The 20,544-nt window shown below is 42.8% G+C and overlaps 1 protein-coding gene across 1 annotated transcript in view; it reads left to right on the top strand.

The window, feature by feature from the left end:
- Positions 1 to 7,884, top strand: part of TGS1 (trimethylguanosine synthase 1) — a 42,099-nt gene extending 34,215 nt beyond the window's left edge. The window contains exon 13 of the mRNA XM_039220290.1: positions 6,569 to 7,884. Within this exon, the coding sequence (XP_039076221.1) occupies positions 6,569 to 6,691 (123 nt within the window). The 3' untranslated portion in view covers positions 6,692 to 7,884. The remainder of the gene's footprint in view (positions 1 to 6,568) is intronic.
- The last annotated feature ends 12,660 nt before the right edge of the window (positions 7,885 to 20,544 follow it).

The following is a 20,544-nucleotide window of genomic DNA, read 5'->3' on the forward strand; positions in this document are numbered from 1 at the left end:
GGCGGGGACAGCTCCTGCTTGCAGTGGTCGTCACACCTGAGTTTTCATGGTCGGTGGGCAGGAAAGGAGGACCTACAGGTGACATTCGTAAACCCGTAGAGAAGAGCACAGTTAGGCACTTTAGCAGTTAAAACTATCTCTAAATATGGAAACGTTTAGGTAATGTTATTTGGAAAAATATTATTTTAAATGTAATTTTAAATATAATTCAGTTCATGGGCATTTTTAGTGTTTGTTTTTAGCAGAGTACCATAAAAATCTACCGCTGATTTCTCTGTTTTTAGTCCTAAGCTATTATAGTATCTGTTTATTTAAGAAATGAAAAATTAGGCCCTAGTAAGGGCCTAATTAGTAAGAGTTCCTAAATAGTAAGAGTGAGGAGAAATTTGTGTCCAGTTCTTCTGAAGGCAGTTTCCGTAGCAGAAACCGGGCACGGTGACAGCACCGTCCTGTAGCCAGAACCGCGCCCCCGTGCCGAGTATGCAGAGTCGTCGCAGCACGCGGAGGACCCTGAGTCCGCGTAGATGCCAGCAGCAGGAGAGACCGGCAGGACCAGGGACTGAGGAGCGAATGGAGAGCTGTTGAACCTGAAAACAGGCAGCGCCCGGGACTCAGCACTCAGTGCCGTCCCCTGCCCTTGCCTACTGCACAGACGCTGTCTCAGCACGTCAGGGGTCCATGGGCCCCGGGGTAGGCGGGCAGTTGTCAGCCGGAAGCCAGGGGCGGGGACCGGAGGGGTTGAGGGGTTGCCTGGTCTCCCTGCCTCGCAGTGGCGGGGCCGTGCTGTCTCCCACTGACAGGGACTCATCACCCAGAGGGACGGATCCATCTCTTACCACCGAGGTAGCCACTCTCGGAGTGGAAGCTGTGAAGACGGGGTGATGTGACGGGAGACGCAGAGGGGATGATCAGGAATCTCTGCGCAATCAGTTCTGCTCCGTTCCGGATCCGGGAGGAAAAAGGCTCAGACGTCACCACAAACTGAAAGGCACTTGGTGCTGAGCTTTGTCTGCCACGGGCATCCTCTCCCTTCTAGGGTCAGTGCCCTGGTGCCGGGCCACTCCTGTTCCTAGTGACACCCGCTGCTTAGTACATACAGTGCGGGTAAGGAGACGGCCGCCCCGCTTCCTTCACTAGCTGCCTTTGCCGGGGAGGGGGGTGAGCGTGGGGGCTGCGGGCGACAGTGGTGCTGTCCTTCCTGTGCCACCTGTGCGCCCGTTCCCCAGAGGGGCCCCGCCTGGCCTCATCGCTGCAGTTGGAAAGGCAAATGAGACTCTGGACATAAGCTTCTATTTCTTTGCTCCTTTGGATAAATTTTTTCACTAAATGACGTAGATAAAAAATAGAAGAGTACATGGGGTGCCTGGGTGGCTCAGTCGGTTAAGGGCCTGACTCTTGGTTGGTTTCGGCTCAAGTCATGAACTCACACATTCATGGGTTCGAGCCCCACATGGGGCTCTGTGCTGACAGTGTGGAGCCTGCTTGGCACTCTCTCTCTCTCTCTCTCTCTCTCTCTCTCTCTCTCTCTCTCTGCCCCTCTCCCACTTGCACTCTGTCACTCTCAAAATAAATAAACTTAAAAAAATATATATAGAAGAATATCACCCAGTGCTACAAACAAGTCCTGTACCAGCAGCTGGGGACTTCTGGATTCTCTGGTCCGTTGTGCTTCGTGTAACTTGTTGAATTTAAGAGCATTCTTCCTGTCTCCAGTATCCAGCTCTGAGGACAGGTAGGGAGCAAAGCCTAGTGAACTGATTTTTGATAGCCTTCTACTGAGAGTCATGTAGGTAAGCTCATGACGTTCAGGAGAATTTTTTTGACCTGTCACCGCTGTGCCCCTGTTGACAGTGGTGGCTTTTAAAAATCGTAGTTGTTTGAATCAACAAGTAAATATCTGAAAAAAGAAATGGTAACTTGTGAGAGCCTGAGGTAGCGTTCAAGTTATCTGAAAAACTATTAGCCAAAAAATTAAGATTGCATTCACTTATACATAAAACTCCTTTCTGTTTACCATATGCAGAGAAATGGAACTCAATATAAGTTTTAAGTATTCCCTGGTTTTCTGCTGATAAAAAAAGAATTCCTTTTGTCTCCCAGACAACTGCTCATCAGAAGTGTTTTGTCCAGCTTGCTTTCCTTTGTGTGCAGTTATTAATTGGATGTCACAAAAGAACACAGGGGCAACCATGGATAAGCCCCTTGTTTCTAACCACAGCCAGTAGTGTTTCCGATGCTTGCTGCTCCTGTCACTGCTTGGCAGAAATGCAGGGGCAGGTGGGCGGCTCAGTCGGTTAAGCATCTGACCTTGGCTCAGGTCATGATCTCATGGTTCATGAGTTCGAGACCCCTGTCAGGCTCTGTGCTGACAGCTCGGAGCCTGGAGCCTGCTTCCGATTCTGTGTCTCCCTCTTTCTCTGCCCTACCCCTGCTCACACTCTGTCTCAGTCTCTCAAAAATGAATAAACGTTAAAAAAAATTAAAGACAAAAAACTAATTGGCAGAAATCTGTAGGCCCCATAGAAAATACTCTTTATTTTCACCAGATGTAATTTGCATCTAAGCAAGTTTTTGCATATTGCAGACATAATCGCTTCTGTGGTGTAGCAATAGGACATTTTTTTCAGTGCTGATATTTCTGCGCCTTATAAGTTCCTGCCCTTGGTATTGATTATATATTTTTCCATTAGGATCCAGTTTGGTGGTTATTTTCTTTCATTTGTTCAGCTACCATACATATTTACTTCAAATCAGTTTGCTTTTGAAAAAAAAAATGCAGGGGTGCCTCACTGGCTCAGTCAGTGGAGCCTGAGACTCTTGATCTCGGGGTCGTGAATTCAAGCCTCGTGTTGGGCATAGAGTTCATGTAAAAAGAGAAAGGGAAGGGAGGGGAAGGGAAAGGAAAAAGGAAAAGAAGAAAGGAATTAATGCACTTTTGAATGTTTAGTTGACTCTTAAATCTTTCGTTTTTATCAAAGTTAATCACCTTTCCCAGCTTTTTTATCCGTCTCTCCTTCCCCCGTCCCCAAGGAACAACTGTTATAAAATCTGGCTGATGAGGGTGACAGCCCAATCCTAGGAATGGGGATTTCCTGTGGTAAATCTAGTACACGTGGGTCATGTGCCAGAAACGTGCTGTGGAATCCAGAGTGATGACCTTTACTCTCCCCTTCCTGTCTTGCCCCCTCCTTTCCTCCTTTTTCTCTCTCTCTCAATTTATTAAACTTTAAGAAAGAGGAAGGAATCAAATAACATTTTGTCAGTTAAACCTGCTAGTGAAAAATACAGACAACTGGAAATAAAGTTTGATTGAAACAAAGTATTACTTATTGATTTGAACTACACAGTCTTTTCAACTCCAGAATCCTAACCTTTAGTTAATAAAGGTAATAGTAATCCCTATAAATAAAATATAAATAAAATAAAATAAATACCTATAGTTATGAAATAAAAATAATACCTATAGTTGGGGCGCCTGGATGGCTCAAGTCAGTTATGCGTCTGACTCTTGTATTTTGGCTCTGGTCATGACCTCATGGTCCGTGAGATCGAGCCCCTGCATCGAGCTCTGGACGGACAGTGCACAGCCTGCCCGGAGTTCTCGCTCTCCCTCTGCCCCTTCCCTGCTTATACATGTGTGTGTGCGCGCTCTAGGTAGTTAAACATTTAAAAGAACTTAAAAGAAAAAAATGAAATATATACAGTTATAAAAACATGAAAAAGTACAAAACCCCTAAAGTTAGAAATTGTTTTTAATTAGAACACGGGAAAGTAACATTTTAAGTTTCTAAACACGGAATAGGTACAAGTTTGCTCATTATATTTTTTTATATATTTTTATATTTTATATTTTTTATATATATTTATATATATATTTTTTGTGTCATTATATTGACACAGACCCACCTTTTCCTAGGTATTGGGAATAGTGCCACTTGTTTTTTGTCTGTCATCTGACTCTCCCACCAAGGACTTTTGTGTGTGTGTTTTTGCTACACTCCACTGCCTGAAACAAAAACCTCTGCGCATTCAGTAAATAGTTTTTTAATAAAATAATTCATTAACCATTTTGCGACAGACCTGGAAACCTCTCGTGTGGTGAGCACATCTCCATTCCTTTTTCTATCCAAAGCACTCAAGTCCAGGCAACCCTCTAAAAAGTGGGGAGAAAGGGAAAAGAAAGTACCCCACTTTCTCAGAGATTTGTTGAGTTTTTCTTAACCTTATTTATTATTGAGAGAGAGGATGAGCAGGGGAGGAGCAGGGAGGAGGGGGACAGAGGATCCGAAGCAAGCTCTGTGCTGACAGCAGAGAGCCCATTGCGGGGCTCGAACTCATGAACCCCAAGATAATGACCTGAGCTGAAGTCAGACACTTAACTGACTAAACCCCCCTGGAGCTCCTCAGAGATTTGTTTGAATATAATTCTATTTATGGCTCACAAAATGCACTCTTTAAGGACGTGGGTAGTAGTCCTGTTTTTCAGATCCTTCTAAATTGATGGTAGAACTGGTGTTCAGATTTGCCTCTGACTCTGCTCTTGGTTTGCTGCTAGACCTGGCCTAGTAAATTTTTGCTGTGGTTTCAACTCCTCTCTCCTCCCCAACCACCACCACCAACTCCCCCTCCCCCGAGAAAACTTCAGCTTGCCAATGTCACTTCCTCTGAGTAAATCACTGGTTTAAAGGAACAGGAGAAAATACTGCACCCGAATTCTAACTCCTAGAAAAATCACCGTGAAATAGTTTTATTTTAGATCAGGATGCCCTTATATTGTTTAAAGCCAAAACTTTTCATTTTGCCATTATGAAAAATCAGACTAACAGGGGCGCCTGGCTGGCCCGGTTGGTGGAGCATGTGACTCCTGGTCTCGGGGTTGTAAGTTCAAGCCCCGCGTTGGGTGTGGAGCCTACTTTAAAAAAAATTAAATGAAAAAAGAAAAATCAGACTCGCATGAAGATACCTGTAATTGCCACTTAGAGACTAATTGGCTACTTTTAATTTCTAATGTTTTACTTTAATGCACTCCTCATTAGTACATAGTGGGATGCACGTGTGCTTTTTATCACTAGGACAGATACTGTGTTTGACCTGGGTTATCAGCTGTTCCTATTGATAAAAACACAGCCATCTTGTCTGTGTGTGTGTTTGCAGGTGGGTGTTGATGTTGATATTAACTTCTTCAGTGGGACAGCTTCTTTTAGAATGGCCTGTGGTTTCTTCCCTATTTCTGTATCTGTGACTTTTTTTCTAGGAGGAAGTTGAAATGCTTTAAAATACATACTCATTGGTGATGCACAAAACATCTTCCCTTCTGCCAGATGCTGGTGTCGCATGTGTAACACTGCTAAGATTAGGTCTCCCAACCTCCAAGCACCTCTGCAAAATACTCAGCTTGGCTGATTAGGATCACAGAATTAGTTACTGAAACCACATCTCCTTTGTTGGAACCTGCCCCCGATATTTTGGGTATCCCTTCCAATGCTCAGTGTCTTTGAGGATCAGACAGACCCCTAGGGCTTTCCACCTGCAATGCCCTTCCCCTCAATCGTTCTCGTTGCCCCCTTGATAAAGCTGAGCTCTGGTAATAGATTCATGGGTTTAGAAGGTGATATATGTGCTAGTTAATAAACTTGAGAATGACCAAAACTTTCTCTGTAGAACTTTGGGTACAGTCTTGCTAGTTTGAAGCATCCTTTTGATGTTCACTCTGTGGAGGTGGAGGGGGGTCGGTGCTTTTAGCTTCTTAATGAAAAGGTTGGTCACTGTTGTCTAGCAGAGCTCAAAAAGTGGGGGGTCTTAAATGCACACACACAGGGCGCCTGGGCGACTCCGTCAGCTCAGTGTCCGCCTTGAGCTCAAATCATGATCTCCTGGTGAGTCGGGCCCCTCATCAGGCTCACTGCTCTCAGTGCAGAGCCCACTTCGGATCCTCTGTCCCCCACACTCCCTCTGCCCCTCCCCCGCTCATGCTTTCTCTCTAAAATAAAGAAAACATTTTAAGAAACACACAAGAGCAACAGGTGGAGGAAGTAGTTCTGGCTGGACGACAGCACAGAGAAGGACAGTGCGGAGCAGAGACTCGAGCTCTCACAGCAGAGCGGGAGCCTGCGCATCCTGCCCTCTGCCGTGCCCCTGGCGGTGGGGAGCAGGGCGCCATGACTCTTGTCGAAGAACGTGAGGTGAACAGGACAGACGCCTCCAGGGAGGGGAGCTCTTCTTTACGTTTCTGTCTTAATAAACAAAGCTGGCATTTGAGAAGGATATGTCCATTTTCTCTCCCGCTGAGGGCTTAGCTTCTGCCACCGGAGACAGTAGGTTCTGCCCAAAAACCCAGCACAGTGGCCTCACCCATATGAGCAGACATGTTTGAAACCAGAATTTCACCACCGTACTATAGTCCTACCCGCCTGGAAAGGAAGAGTGAACATCTGAGATGCCTCGCTATTTGAAAGACTTAAGTCGAAAGCCAGAGTCGTCTTATTTGATAAAGCATTTATTTAAATGAATGCTTTGTTTTGAAATCACGCTTATGTTATGTGTGACTTTCTTCCATTCCTTTTTTTAGGTGGCCTCCTTAGCCGGGCCTGGAGGGCAGGTGGAAATAGAACAAAACTTTCTTAATAATAAACTGAAGACAATCACTGCGTATTTTGGGGACCTGATTCGAAGATCAGCCTCTGAATCATAACTGTGAGGTGGTATAAGGACAAATGGGTCATGTGTGGTCAGAACATTACTCAGAGGAGACCCTTGGATTTCTTTCTGTCGTCACAAATATTTTGTACCCGTGGTCTTATATCACCAATGACATGGACACTTACAGTATTTTAATTAATCTTAATGAGGTGCTTAGACATCTTTGGGTAATATTAACTGTGTGCGGCCTCCATTCAGATGGCTGTATCTGAGATGGGAAAGGTGGGCCTCCCCCTGTGTTCAGTGTCAAACAATGTGTGTATATGTACGTGTATGTCTATATATATTTTTTAATTGTGTATGTTTTGGCTTAACATCTTTGTGCGTAAAAAACAATTACTCTATTTTTTCTAATACAGAGAAATAAGAAAACATGAATGAGCTGTAGTCTATCTGCCCGTTAGACCCCTGTGAGATAAGTAATGGTAAACCTTTAAGGGCAGAAACATAAACAGTACAGAAGGGTACAGAATGAAAAATAAAACTTCTACCCCTTCCCCTACCCATTATTCATTTATCTAAAGGTAACTACAGCTAACAGTATTTTATAATTCCTTTGGAAGACAGAAAAAGAATTGCACTATACTTTAATACAGTTTTTTCCCTCTCATTGATGCACTGGTCAATACTCCCCCATTTTTCACTTAATGTATTTTTTTTTAAACTATGTACATTTCACTAATGTATCTTGAAGACCTTTTCCACCTCCTTACATACATGAAGCTCTACCTCATTCCTTTTCGTGGCCATCTTCTATTCCATCACATTGTATTAATTTAACTGGTCTCTGTTGATGGATATTTGGGCTGTTTTCAGTTTTTTGCAACTGTGAATTATTGTGGGCATCATCAAGCATTTTAATTTTGTTATCTTAGTATGTCAGGAAAATGCTATCTTATTGTTTGTATGTATTCCTTAATTATGAATGAGATTTGAGCATATTTTCATATATTTTGGTCTTAATAGTTTTCCCCTTTTAAACTTACTGTTTTTATCTTTTATTAATTTTGGGGCAATTGTTATCTTTTTCTTATTAATATACATGGATTCTTCATAAATTAACAAAAATCAACACCCTGTGTCTTCAGTGGGTGTTGCAAATATGTTTTTCCAGTTTGTTATTGGCCTTTGCTTGTTTTGTAGCTTGCTTTTTTTTTTTTTTTTTTTTTTGNGTTTTTCCAGTTTGTTATTGGCCTTTGCTTGTTTTGTATTTTGTTTTTTTTTTTTTTTTTTTTTTGGCCATATGTAAGTATTTAACTTTTATGTAGTCAGACTTAACCAGTCTTAGACACTGGCACTTCTGGGTTTATGTTTTTCTTGAAAGATCTTTTCCGTTCCCAGAATACACATACACTGATTTAAGCTTTTTTTTTTTCTAGAATTTTACTGTTTTTGTGTCTTTGTTCCATCTAGAATTTGCTTTTTAACATTCTTTTGTTTTATAAATTTGGTGTGTTTTATTTTTTCTAATACATTTAATTCATTTAATTTCCTCTTTTAAAAAGAAATTGCAGGCCTCAGCACATTGTACCCATACATGTTAGCACGCATACCATTAATTAGAGCTCAACATTACTTTCAGTTGTTTTTCTTTTGAGATAAACTGAAATACAATGAAATGCACAGATTTTAAGTGTATTAGTCAATGAGTTTTGATAAATACATATAGCTGTGTAACCCAAACGACTCTCAAAATACAGAACATTAGCATCACAGAAACGATTCCGTCTCAGTCAGTCCCCACCCCACCTGATGGGCGCCCATTGTTCATTTTTCTCTACCATAAATGATTTTGCTAAAGTTAGTGTGTTTTAAATTCCACTGCAAAAATAATATGAAAATATATTTTGTAACAGGGGGTTTATATTCTTTTTATATTAAAATGGCAATGAAAGGAGGAATATGTGTTGCTTAATTATTCATCTAATCAGGGGCGCCTGGGTGGCTTAGTCGGTTAAGCATCCGACTTTTGCTTAGGTCATGATCTCGCGGTTCGTGGGTTTGAGCCCTGCGTCGGGCTTGTGCTGACTGCCAGCTCAGAGCCTGGAGCCTGTTTCAGTCTGTGACTCCCTCTCTCTCTGACCCTCCCCTGCTCACGCTGTCTCTCTCTCTCTCTCTCTCTCCTAGAAATAAATGAATAAATAAATTTAAAAAAATTTATTCATCTAATCAGTGTGTTCAGTTAGTTTTACAAGTAGGTAAAAAGATAGGAACACAGGACTCTGTCAGGGCTGTAGGCCCTTTATCTTTTAATAATGTGAGCGTGTGAAACATTAAACAAAACATGGCTTGGGCTGGGATGCAGCTAGAGGAATTGAAATAAATTGGGGGAAGTTCTGGAAGAATAACTTAAATAAAAACAATGTTGTTGGGGAATGGAGCGGCAAGGCTAACTTTGGTCTCTCGAAACTTCACAGTGTGTGCTCACTTGTGCTGTCGCAATAGAGCTGGTCATTAAGGATGAAATTTCATTGATTCACAACATCAAAATCTGTCACCATTCTTTGTTTTTACACTTCCTCATCACAGAACATTAGTGTACGCCTCATAAATCTGTCATCGGTTTTTAAATAATGGCAGCACTGGTCACGAACACGTGGCCTCTAGAACTTGAATATGACTTTACTCAGCCACTGGGGAAGAGATAGAGGAGTAAAAGCCGATTTCCAAAATCACCAGTTGTTTTTTAGTTTCTGTCCCTCACCCTTTCATGTACACCTTTTTTCTACAGCGTATTTTCATATCTATATATTGTTAAGATTAAAACTTATCTTTTTGAACATACATAGGAGTAGAATATGAAGCCCAACCAAGATTCAAATACTCTTCTCCACTAATCACACACAGATATAACATTAGACTTGTTTATACACCTGTCTTAGTGCCCCAAAGAACTTTACCATGCAGCTCCTGTGTTCACATAAAATCTTCCCCAAAAGCCAAATATGGAACATGGATAAAAGTAAACTTTCTAGGGTCGCTTCTGATATAACAGAAATGAGGAAAATAGTGGCCCTTCTTCTAATCCAACTCTTCTTTCCTTCTTGTTAAATTACAAAACTTGAAGGATGCTTTTATAAAAGAAAAGGACTACGCATTTGCGTTTTTGATGTCAGTACAAAGTGAACAGCTCAAAAAGAGCCACCCGTCCCCCTCCCCTCCTGCCTCAAGTGCTCTGTCCCCACCCCCCTCCCACATTTCTGTGGCCAGCACCTTACTATCCTGTGCTTCCAGGCATTTCCCTACCTAATAAAGGCTCTCTGCACGTGCAGTGGGATGGGACATAATGGGATAATATTTTAACATTTGATTTTGTTTTGCGTTTAATAAACCTTACAAGTTTTTCCACATTATTACATAAACATTTGCACTACCGTTTTTAAAGAGTCCCATAGTACAAATCTGAGAATTTCTTTAACCATTCCCCTACTATGAACATTTATGTTGTTCCTGGCTTTTGCAATTGCAGATGATACTCAGTGTGTATATCTGAGTAGGATCCTAGAACTGAAACTTTCAGGTTAAAAGTCATGCTTATTTTTATATTTGGTATGTCAAGTTGCCCTCCAACGATGTATATTCTCACCAACTATGCACGAAAGGGGCCACTTTTCACGACCGTCAAGAACGTTGCATGTTTTCACTTCTTATTCTTACCAAACCGATCAACAAACTTATTTTAATTTGCATGTCCTGATCACTAGTGAGGGATAAGCAGTTTTTCATACATATTTGTTACGCAAGTGCATGCGCTATTAGGCATCTAATTATTTCGCCAAATGAATAGCTAGTTGCTACACCATTTTCTATTAAATGAACTCAACTTTCTCCATTAACTTGAAATCCTGTGTGCGTGTCTGTGTCTGTGTGTGTGTGTGTTCGTGTAATTCTGTGTCTGGAATTCTTTTTGTCCCATTGATCACTTCTCCATTCCTATGCCATGTTTTTGATGACTATACTTCTCATTGGACGTGCCAATAGTTACAAACTCCCCCATCATTTGTCCTTCAAATTTTTCTCCGTTCTTCCTGGCATTTTAGGTGAACTTAAATGTGTCGGTTCTGTGTTTAAATCCCCTTTAGGATTTAAGATTTTCAGATTAGGAAAAGCGATGTCATCACAACATGGAATCTTTATATCCAAAGACTTAAAATGTCCCTTTCTGATCTCTGTATCTTTCTGTAAAGGCTTTATACTTATATAAATACGGGCACTTTTCCCAAGTTTATTGCTTGGTATTTCATACTTATTGTTTGATTTTGAATGGGGTCTTTCTTGTTCTTACACTTCCTACTAGGTGCATTGTTTGCATATAACAGTGCTTTTACTTTCTTACATCCACCTTACTGAACTCTTATCCTTTCATAGTTGTTCTAACATTTCAACTGGTTCGCTTTGATTTTCTAAATCACCAGGCAAAACGCCCACATAAGAGTTTCTCTTTGCCAACATGTACGCCTTTTCATCTTTATTCTTTTCCTGTTGTATTGGTTAGATCTGCCAGGAATGTTATGATAATGGCACTTCTTGCTTTTTATTTTGCAATGAAAGGTTAGCAATTCTATTAAATGTTAGAGATTGCCTTAGAATTAAAGCTACTACTTTATCCTAGAGGGGTTTTTTTTCTTGCTCTAATAAAGTGCTAAATTACTCTTAAAATTATTCAAATTATTCAGGGCGTGTGGGTAGTGGAGTTGGTTAAGCATCTGACTTCAGCTCAGGTAATGATCTCATGGTTCATGAGTTTGAGCCCTGTGTCGGGCTCTGCTCTGACAGCTCAGAGCCTGGAGCCTGCTTCCGATTCTATGTCTCCCTCTCTCTGCCCCTCCCCTGCTCACTCTCTGTCTCTCTCTCAAAAATAAACATTAAAAAAAAGAGAGAGAAAAAAATTTCAAATTATTCAACCAAATGTATTTAATGACAGATCATTAAATCTACTTTATTATAATGTAGACTATTCAGGCTGAATGCTTTGGGGATGCTTCCTTTTTTTTTTTTTTTTTTTTCTATGTCCTAAATAACATTGGCATTATTGGTTCCTTGAACCCTTGCTTAGAACTCCGGGAAAACTGAGCCTGATACTTTTTTAAGCAAGATATTTTATTTTTTTTAATGTTTTATTTATTTCTGAGAGAGAGAGAGAGTGTGTGTGTGTGTATGAACAGGGGAGGGTCAGAGAGAGGGAGACACAGAATCCAAAACAGGCTCCAGGCTCTGAGCTGGCTGTCAGCATAGAGCCCGACGTGGGTCTCGAACCCACAAACCGTGAGATCATGACCTGAGCCAAAGTCGGACACTTAACCGACTGACCCACCCAAATGCCCCAAGATATTTTATTTTTTTAAATCGTACTTTTCTTCCATTTTTAATGCTTTCATAAGTCTTTTTTAATAATTTATAATTTCTTAGAAAATACCCATTCACTAAAGAAGATGTGGTATATATATATATATATATATATATATATATATTTGTACTATACTATATATATATACACAATGGAATATTAGTGACTAAAAAGAATGAAATCTTACGATTTGCAACAGCGTGGATGGAACTAGAATGCATTATGCTAAGCGAAATAAGTCAGGAAAGGACAAATATTGAATGATGTCAACATTTGTGGTATTTAAGAAACAAAATAGATGAACATAGGGGAAGGGATGGAAAAATAAGATAAAAGCAGGGAGAGAAGCAAACCATAAGAGACTCTTAAATACAGAGACCAAACTGTGGCTGGAGGGGAGGTGGGTGGGGGGATGGGCTGAACGGGTGTTGGGGCACGGAGGAGGGCACTTGTTGGGACGAGCACTGGGTTTTTCATGGACATGATGAATCACACGATTCTACTGAAACCTTTATTACACTATGTGTTAACTAACTTGGATTTAAATAAAATTTAAAAAAAAGAAAGCATCCATTCCACTTAGATTTGATCTATTGGTCTATTTGTACTAAGTAGAAAATTAGGACATTAACTTTGATATTTACTTCCATTAGCTTTTTTTTTTTAATGATTTCTGTCCTAAAAAGATTGAAAAACTAGCATGAGAATGTGTACAGTTCACTCCTCTTCCGAATGTTCATATCTCACCTCAAGCTACCCCACGGACTCTAGAGGCAGTAGCAGAGGGGTCTCAAAGACCTGAAACGCCCCCCGAGGCCTCGTGTGCCCAGGTCACAGCCTAACCAGGCAGGGGCAAAATGTCGGCCAGGCCAGTGCCCCAGGCAGTCGCCCACTACCGTCATAACGTCACCCATGCCTGTTGTCAGGAGGTAGTGATAGGGTTCTTTAACTTAGATAATTGGGGGGGTTTTGGCTTTGGTTTTCGTGGTTTTTTTTACTTTTAAGAAATAATTTTATTTCTTTATTTTTTAAAATAGTTTATTACCAAGTTGGTTTCCATATAACAGCCAGTGCTCATCCCCACACGTGCCCTCCTCCATGCCCATCACCTTCCTTCCCCTCCCCCCCACCCCCATCAGCCCTCAGTTTGTTCTCAGCATTCAAGGGTCTCTCAATGTTTGCCTCCCTCCCTCTCCCCAACTATTTTTCCCCTTCTTCTCCCCCATGGTCCTCCGTTAAGTTCCTCCTAATCCTCCTATATGTGCAAACATATGGTATCTGTCCTTCTCTGCCTGACTTATTTCGCTCAGCATAACACCCTCAAGTTCCATCCATGTTGCTACAAATGGCCAGATTTCACTCTTTCTCATTCCATCGTATAGATAAACCACATCTTCTTGATCCATTCGTCCGTTGATGGACACTTAGGCTCTTTCCATGTTTTGGCTATTGTGGAGAGTGCTGCTATGAACATTGGGGTACATGTGCCCCTATGCATCAGCACTCCTGTATCCCTTGGGTAAATTCCTAGCAGTGCTATTGCGGGTCATAGAGGAGTTCTATTGTTAATTTTTTGAAGAACCTCCACACTGTTTTCCAGAGGGGCTGCACCAGTTTACCACCAACAGTGTAGGAGGGTACCCGTTTCTCCACATCTTCACCAGCAACTTAGATAATTATTTTAACCTAAAATTGTAGGGGCGCCTGGGTAGCTCAGTTGGTTAAGCATCCGACTTTGGCTCAGGTCATGATCTCATGGTTCATGGGCTCGAGCCCTGCGTCGGGCTCTGTGCTGACAGCTCAGAGCCTGGAGCCTGCTTCTGATTCTGTGTCTCCCTCTCTCTCTGACCTTCCTGTGCTCATGCTGCCTCTCTCTTTCTCTCAGAAATAAACATTACAATTTTTTTCAAAAAAAAAAAACACTTAAAATTATATTTGAGGGGCATCTGGCTAGCTCAGTCGGTTAAGCGTCCAACTTCGGCTTAGGTCATGATCTCTTGGTTCGTGAGTTCGAGCCCTGCGTCGGGCTCTGTGCTGACAGCTCAGACCCTGGAGCCTGCTTCTGATTCTGTGTCTCCCTCTCTCTCTGACCCTCCCCTGCTTGCACTCTGTCTCTCTCTCTCAAAAATAAACATTAAAAAAAAACTTATGATACATCTCATTGGTAGGGTACCAGCTACACTTCATGTACTCAGTACCTACAGTAGGCTAACTGATGGCTTCCATTCCGGTAGTGCACATCTAGATTTCTGGAGATTAAAAAGAGCACTTTCATGTTGAGGCTTTGGTCTCTTGTAATTAAATCTTAAATGTTTAGGAATTCAGATTTCATCCTTAGCTTCTAGGGAGACGTTAGTCATTGAAGCTGGAAAAAATGACCGGATTTGCATTCTATGACTCAGGATGAAATACTGCACAAGCCTTCCTCCTTCCAACTGGAAAGCTGAGATTCTTTTACAGTATTTCAGATAAAAGCTTAGGAAGTCCTAAGTTAAAGTTATGATCATTTCATTTTCCCAAATGAAGTATAATCATGATTTTTTTCATCCTTTAAATCATCAGCAATAATAAACTGAGATCACAAATAGTAAACACATAGGCTGAAGGTTTTTGTAGTATCCTTTGCAGCAACTCATGTCTGAGCCTACCCTAGCTATGGATCTTCGGTGAATTTGCTTTAATTCTTTCAGGCCTGACAGCCTCTCTCTGGGAGCTGATGAAGAACTCAGGCTCTGCAAAACCTCTGGAGAATTTGCCATTCGGGGGAATCCCTTTCAACCTGCCCACAGTGAGGGACGGGAGAAGCGTCTTCCTTTTTTTAAGACATATGCTCCCTTTATTCAAATTCACGTTCTTTAAATTACATTTCTAGAAAATAGGAAAAAAAAAGCATCTCAGTGTTCCTTTCCATGAGGAACTGCAAAAAGCATACAAACACAAGAAACATACTTCTCCCTAATCATTTATTAAACAATTAAGGATGCCAGGCACTGCTAGACTTTGGGAATTCACAATACTAGTGAAAACAACCTTTAAATACCAGGTTATGTCTCATCAGTTAGCAAATTAAAAGTAGTAGCATTCATCGATAGCTTGTTATGAAAAATAAGTCACTCATTCATTCACTAACTGTTCTTCATTATTTCCTTTTGGATAAGTGATGGAATGGGATCTGAGATGGCCCAGAGTGCTTTAACGCTTGCTGCCAACCCAAGTCTGTGGCGATGACTCAAGGATTTAAGTTCCAAACACGTAGTTCCTTCTTGTGGCCCTGGGTCCATAGCTGGTCCCCGGGGGCCACAGCCCATCCCCGGCATCTACAGCCCATCCCCGGGGCCGACAGCCAGTCCCTGGTGTTGACAGCCTGTCCCCGGGGTCCACAGCCCATCCCCAGGGTCTATAGCCCATCCCCGGGGTCCACAGCTGGTCTCCGGGGTCCACAGCACATCCCTGGCACCTACAGCCCATCCCCGGGGCCGACAGCCCGTCTCTGATTCTGCTGCCTTTCCTGGGCCTTCCACACTTGCATCGATTGCACTGCCTCACAGCTGTTTGTTGCCATGTTGCCTCTGGACACGGTCTTGATCCATCTCGCCTCTTCATCTTTAGCGGTCATTCCAGTCTGGATATCCTCCCTCCGTCACTTATCTGACTCCTGAGGGTCTGCCTTTTAAGAAATACCTGAGAGAGGAGGGGGGGCCAGGCATATACATGAAGATATACATGACAGATGAGGAAAAATCTGAAAACAACCCCAAACGTTCGCTAAAGAGGACTGGCTATTTACATGGTGACCATTCAGACCATGAAAACACTTAGATGCATTTTTTCAATAATGTTTAGAGCTCAAAAGAATCTCTGGCGTGTGCTCTGACACCAAATAGCGTACTTTGAGGCCCCTTCTTAGCTCTTACTCTAATCAGTGGAGGGTGGGGCTTGGGGCTTCTGTCTGCTCAGCCTGTGCATCCAGGTTTCCTGCTCTCTTCTGGTTCAACCTGGGGACAAACTCTGGAGAGCCTTGGACAGCTGAGCGGGGGCTGGCAAGGCGTTTCAAGTTCTACCCTTTGGGATCACAGGGCACATGGGCCATTTCTTCTCTCTGTGCCCCGAGCATGGACTCACCGCATGAATTTATTCATGCCCACAAAATTAATACCCATGCGAGAAAAGATAGCATTCCCTGGAATGGCCCCAAGCCCTTTTCTTGGGGCAAAATGTAAACCGCAGTTTGAAGCGATTTGGGTTCACTTCCCCAGAACTGGATTGCACAAAAAAAAAAAAAAGAGTTCTGAATATTGTAACATTTCTCATCAGATTCTAGTGCCAGTCTCACCATTCGGTACCAAGGTTCTCTCGAGAGAGAAATGGATTCAAGTTGCATTTTTCCAGACAACTATATGTTGAGGCACCAACTGTTCTGACATCTTATACTGTCGCGTATGAAAATAAAACAGGCAAACAGTGTAGCACGTAAAGAGACAGAGGAACGATGGATGAAAAGCTACAAAGGGTATGAGAGGTGGATCTTTGCACTGTCGTCAGATAATCATTAGTACTTCTTAGTAACGCTGATAGTGAGAAAAACTGGCGTGCATCTTCATAAGTACTTCTCTTTGGAATTTTATGTCATTTTGCAGTAGGACCTTTTTTTTTAATTTTTTTATTTACTCATTTTGAGGTAGGGAGGGGCAGAGAGAGAGGGAGAGACAGAATCCCAAGCAAGCTCCACGTTGTCAGCACAGAACCCAACACAAGGCTCAACTTCATGAACCGTGAGATCATGACCTGAACCAAAATCAAGAGTCAGACACTCAACCGACTGAGCCACCCAGGTGTCCCTGAATAGAACCTTCTAAAATCTTTACTGATGGACAACCTAAAGATGTCTTTAGTGTATAGTTGCTAACTAGTAAAGCAGCCTCTATGATGGCCTCCCAGTGATCCCTGCTGTCTGTAAACCCCCTCCCCCTTAGTGTGGAGGGGACAAATAGAATTTGGCAGAAGTGAAAGAACCGGATTCTAAGATTAGGTTACAAAAAGGCGGTAGCTTCCATTGGGCCCTGTTTTTCACTCTTGGAGTTTTCTCATCCTGAGAGAAACCAGCTGCCCGGTAGAGAGGCCCGTGCAGCAAGCCACCAAGGCCTGCCACCAAGTACACGAGTGACCTTACACGCACATCCCTCCCCAGCAGAGCCTTCAGATGAGACCATGGCCATAGCCAATGGCTCACCTGCAATCTCAGGAGGCACCTCAAATCAGAGGCAGTCAGCTAAGCTACACTCTGATTCCTGACCCATAGAAACCACAAGGCAAACCTGCATGTTGTTTTAACCCACTGAGTTTGGGGATAATTGGTTGCACGGCAATAGACACTAACAAGTAACCAAGCCAGGCAGGCTACTACAGCCCCTTGGTTGACCACAAAAGTTTTGACTTTTTATTCATAACTTACAAGCAAGAATTTCAACTTTCTAAATAATTGGTGAACTATCTTCTCTCTACTGATTCTCACTGATGGTATCCTAGTCTAGGCCACCATCATCTCTAGCATCAATTTCTACAGTGGCCTCCTAATTGTTATTTTTGACTCCATCCATCTGTCTTCTAACTCTACAGCCAGAGCAAGGCTTTCTACATTCCAATTCTGATTACACGTTTCCCCACTTAGCCCTCTTTCGTGGCTATTCCATCCTCTGTGCCCAAAAGAAAACCCCGAGTATCATTCCTGAACCCTCCCTCACGTTGCCCTCATGGTAATGGGCAAACGCCTTCCCATGGCCTAGACGCTGGCACAGCTCACGCCTGCTTATCTCAGAGCCACACCACTCGCTCTCCACTCATCCCCCCATCCAGCCCTGACCCTGCTGTTCAGCCCCAGCTTCTGCACGGCTCTTCCTCAGCTAGGACATTTCCCCAACACATGGTAGTCATCTGACCAAAACCAGCTCAGCCCAGCTATCTGAGCTCAGAGGCTTTGAGCTCCCTCACCTTCCAGTCCTCTCTCGCCACCCTGTGTGGACCAGTCCCTTCCCTGAGTCTTTGTGACTGTCTGCACTGCTCACCCACAGACCCCTCACACTGTCCTCTGGCAGAGTCTGAAGCCTTGAGCTGAAGACCTCTGCTAAAATGTAAAAAAGCCCTTTTTTTTTTTAACTTGTTTTTAAGAGTTTTATTTTGAGAGATGGAGACAGCATGAGTTGGGGAGAGGCAGAGAGAGAGGGAGACAGAGAATCCCAAGCAGGCTCTGCACTGTCAGCATGGAGCCTTACATGGGGCTCAAGCCCACAAAACCATGAGATCATGACCTGAATCGAAACCAAGAGTCAGATGCTTAACTGGCTGAGCCACCCAGGCGCCCCAAAACCCTTCATTAATTCACAGCCTTCCGTGTCCTCAGCTGGAATGGTGAGGTTGTCGTTGTCCTTTTACTTTTATGGGAAGACGGCAAAACATTCTTCTTACAAATTCCTCCATTCAATATATGGCAAGGATTTGTAGCATCATCTAATCTTTCCATTTATAGAGATTGAGAGTGACCCACAATCACGTGATCAGTTAGTTTCAAAATCAAGAACAGCCCCTACAATTCTTGAATCTCTGACTTCTGCCCCGAGCTCTGACGATCACTTCCTCTCTCTACTCATGCTCACCAATCCACTGACTTCTCCTTTCTGCCTCCGAGAAAGGCACCACCCAGCCAGCATTACAAAATACTACCTATGCCCCACCAGGGAGGTCTTTACATAAGCATTTTCACCCTATCTGAAAAATTCACACCCAGCAGGACTCCGAACGGTAGACTCACTTTCCTAGTCTACTGATGAAAACAATAATAAAAAATTCGTGAGATTTTTGTATCCCCATGTGATCCATATTAAAGGGCTAGTTTTGAGTTTCCTTTTTAGCCTAGCTCTGTCCAACTTTTTACTGTTTGTACATAAAAGGAGAGTTTTAAAGATCAAATCTTATTATTTACTGCTTTTTTTAAAGTTTATTTATTTTGAGAGAGACAACGCAAGTGGGGGAGGGGCAGAGAGAGAGAGAGAGAGGGAGGGAGAGAGAGAGTCTGAAGCAGGCTCCATGCTGTCAGCACAGAGCCCAATGTGGGACCCGAAACCAGGAAACCGTGAGATCATGATCTGAGCTGAAACCAAGAGTCGGGTGTTTAACTGGCTGAGCCACTCAGGCACCCCTATTATTTACTGCTTTTTAAATGATTATAAAATTTACATTAAAGTTTTTCATTTTAATTCCTTTTTCAAAGATTTTTTTAGTTTTTGAATTTGGAAGCCTGCAGTGTGATGAGTTTTTTAGAAAATTCTTTTATGTTTATTTATTTTTGAGAGAGAGAGTGCAAGTGAGGGAGGGGCAGAGAGAGAGGGAGACAGAATCTGAAGCAGGCTCCAGGCTCTGAGCTGTCAGCACAGAGCCCGACGCGGGGCTCAAACCCATAAACCGAGAGATCATGACCTGAGCTGAAGTTGGACACTTAACCGACTGAGCCACGCAGGCGCCCCAACACATTTTTAAAATTGCTACTCTCTCACCCATCTTAGAAAAGCAACCTACTCCAGTCGAAGAAGCGGGCCATAAATCATTCCAGAACTCTATAATCAAAACTAAATATTTGGGCACTTGGAAAAAAACAAAACCTATAAAGCCATCCGTATCTTTCCAGAGAATATAGAAACAACTGTATGCTGTAGCAATTCATACCTGGGGAGGGGGGGGGTACATTCATAGATCGGCCTGTCCTTCCAAATAGCTAGCTCCCGCAGCCGGTCTGCCTGAAGTCCCAGGGTGATATTAGGCAGCTGTGATCATCCCTGTCTTGCTCATGGGCAGAGATAGAGAGAGTGTCCATGAATCTGTGGCCTGCCCCTACCTACCATTGCAGACCCCGGGCCAGGAGTACCAGTGGATGTCCACACGTTCTGTGCCTTCTGGTGTTGGTGATAACATGGCTCCTCTAGAGCTTGGGGCCTAGACCATGGGTCTAAGAGATCTGTTATTACAAACCGGAGCTGTAATGTGGGTCTTTTAAAACCAGATCCAATACTCAGTTATTGAGAGAGAGAGAGACACAGAATCTGAAGCAGGCTCCAGGCTCTGAGCTATTAGCACAGAGCCCGGCGCGGGGCTCGAACCCACAAACCGTGAGATCATGACCTGAGCTGAAGTCAGATGCTTAACTGACTGAGCCACCCAGGCACGCCTATTTTTATTCTTTTAAGTTTATTTATTTATTTTGAAAGGTTTTTTAATTTATTTATTTATTTTGACAGAGACAGCTCAAGTGGGTAAGGGGCAGAGAGAGAGAGAAAGAGACAGAGAGAATCCCTAGCAGGCTCTGCGCTGTTGGCACAGAGCCCAACACGGGGCTCGAACCCATGAAACTCTGAGATCATGACTGAAACCAAGAGTTGGACGCTTATCTGACTGAGCTACCCAGGCGCCCCATAAATGCTGGTTTATTTGCTTATTTTTGAGAGAGTGGG

Source organism: Hyaena hyaena, unplaced genomic scaffold (assembly GCF_003009895.1).
Source record: "Hyaena hyaena isolate Hyena2069 unplaced genomic scaffold, ASM300989v1 scaffold_876, whole genome shotgun sequence".
Taxonomy (NCBI): domain Eukaryota; kingdom Metazoa; phylum Chordata; class Mammalia; order Carnivora; family Hyaenidae; genus Hyaena; species Hyaena hyaena.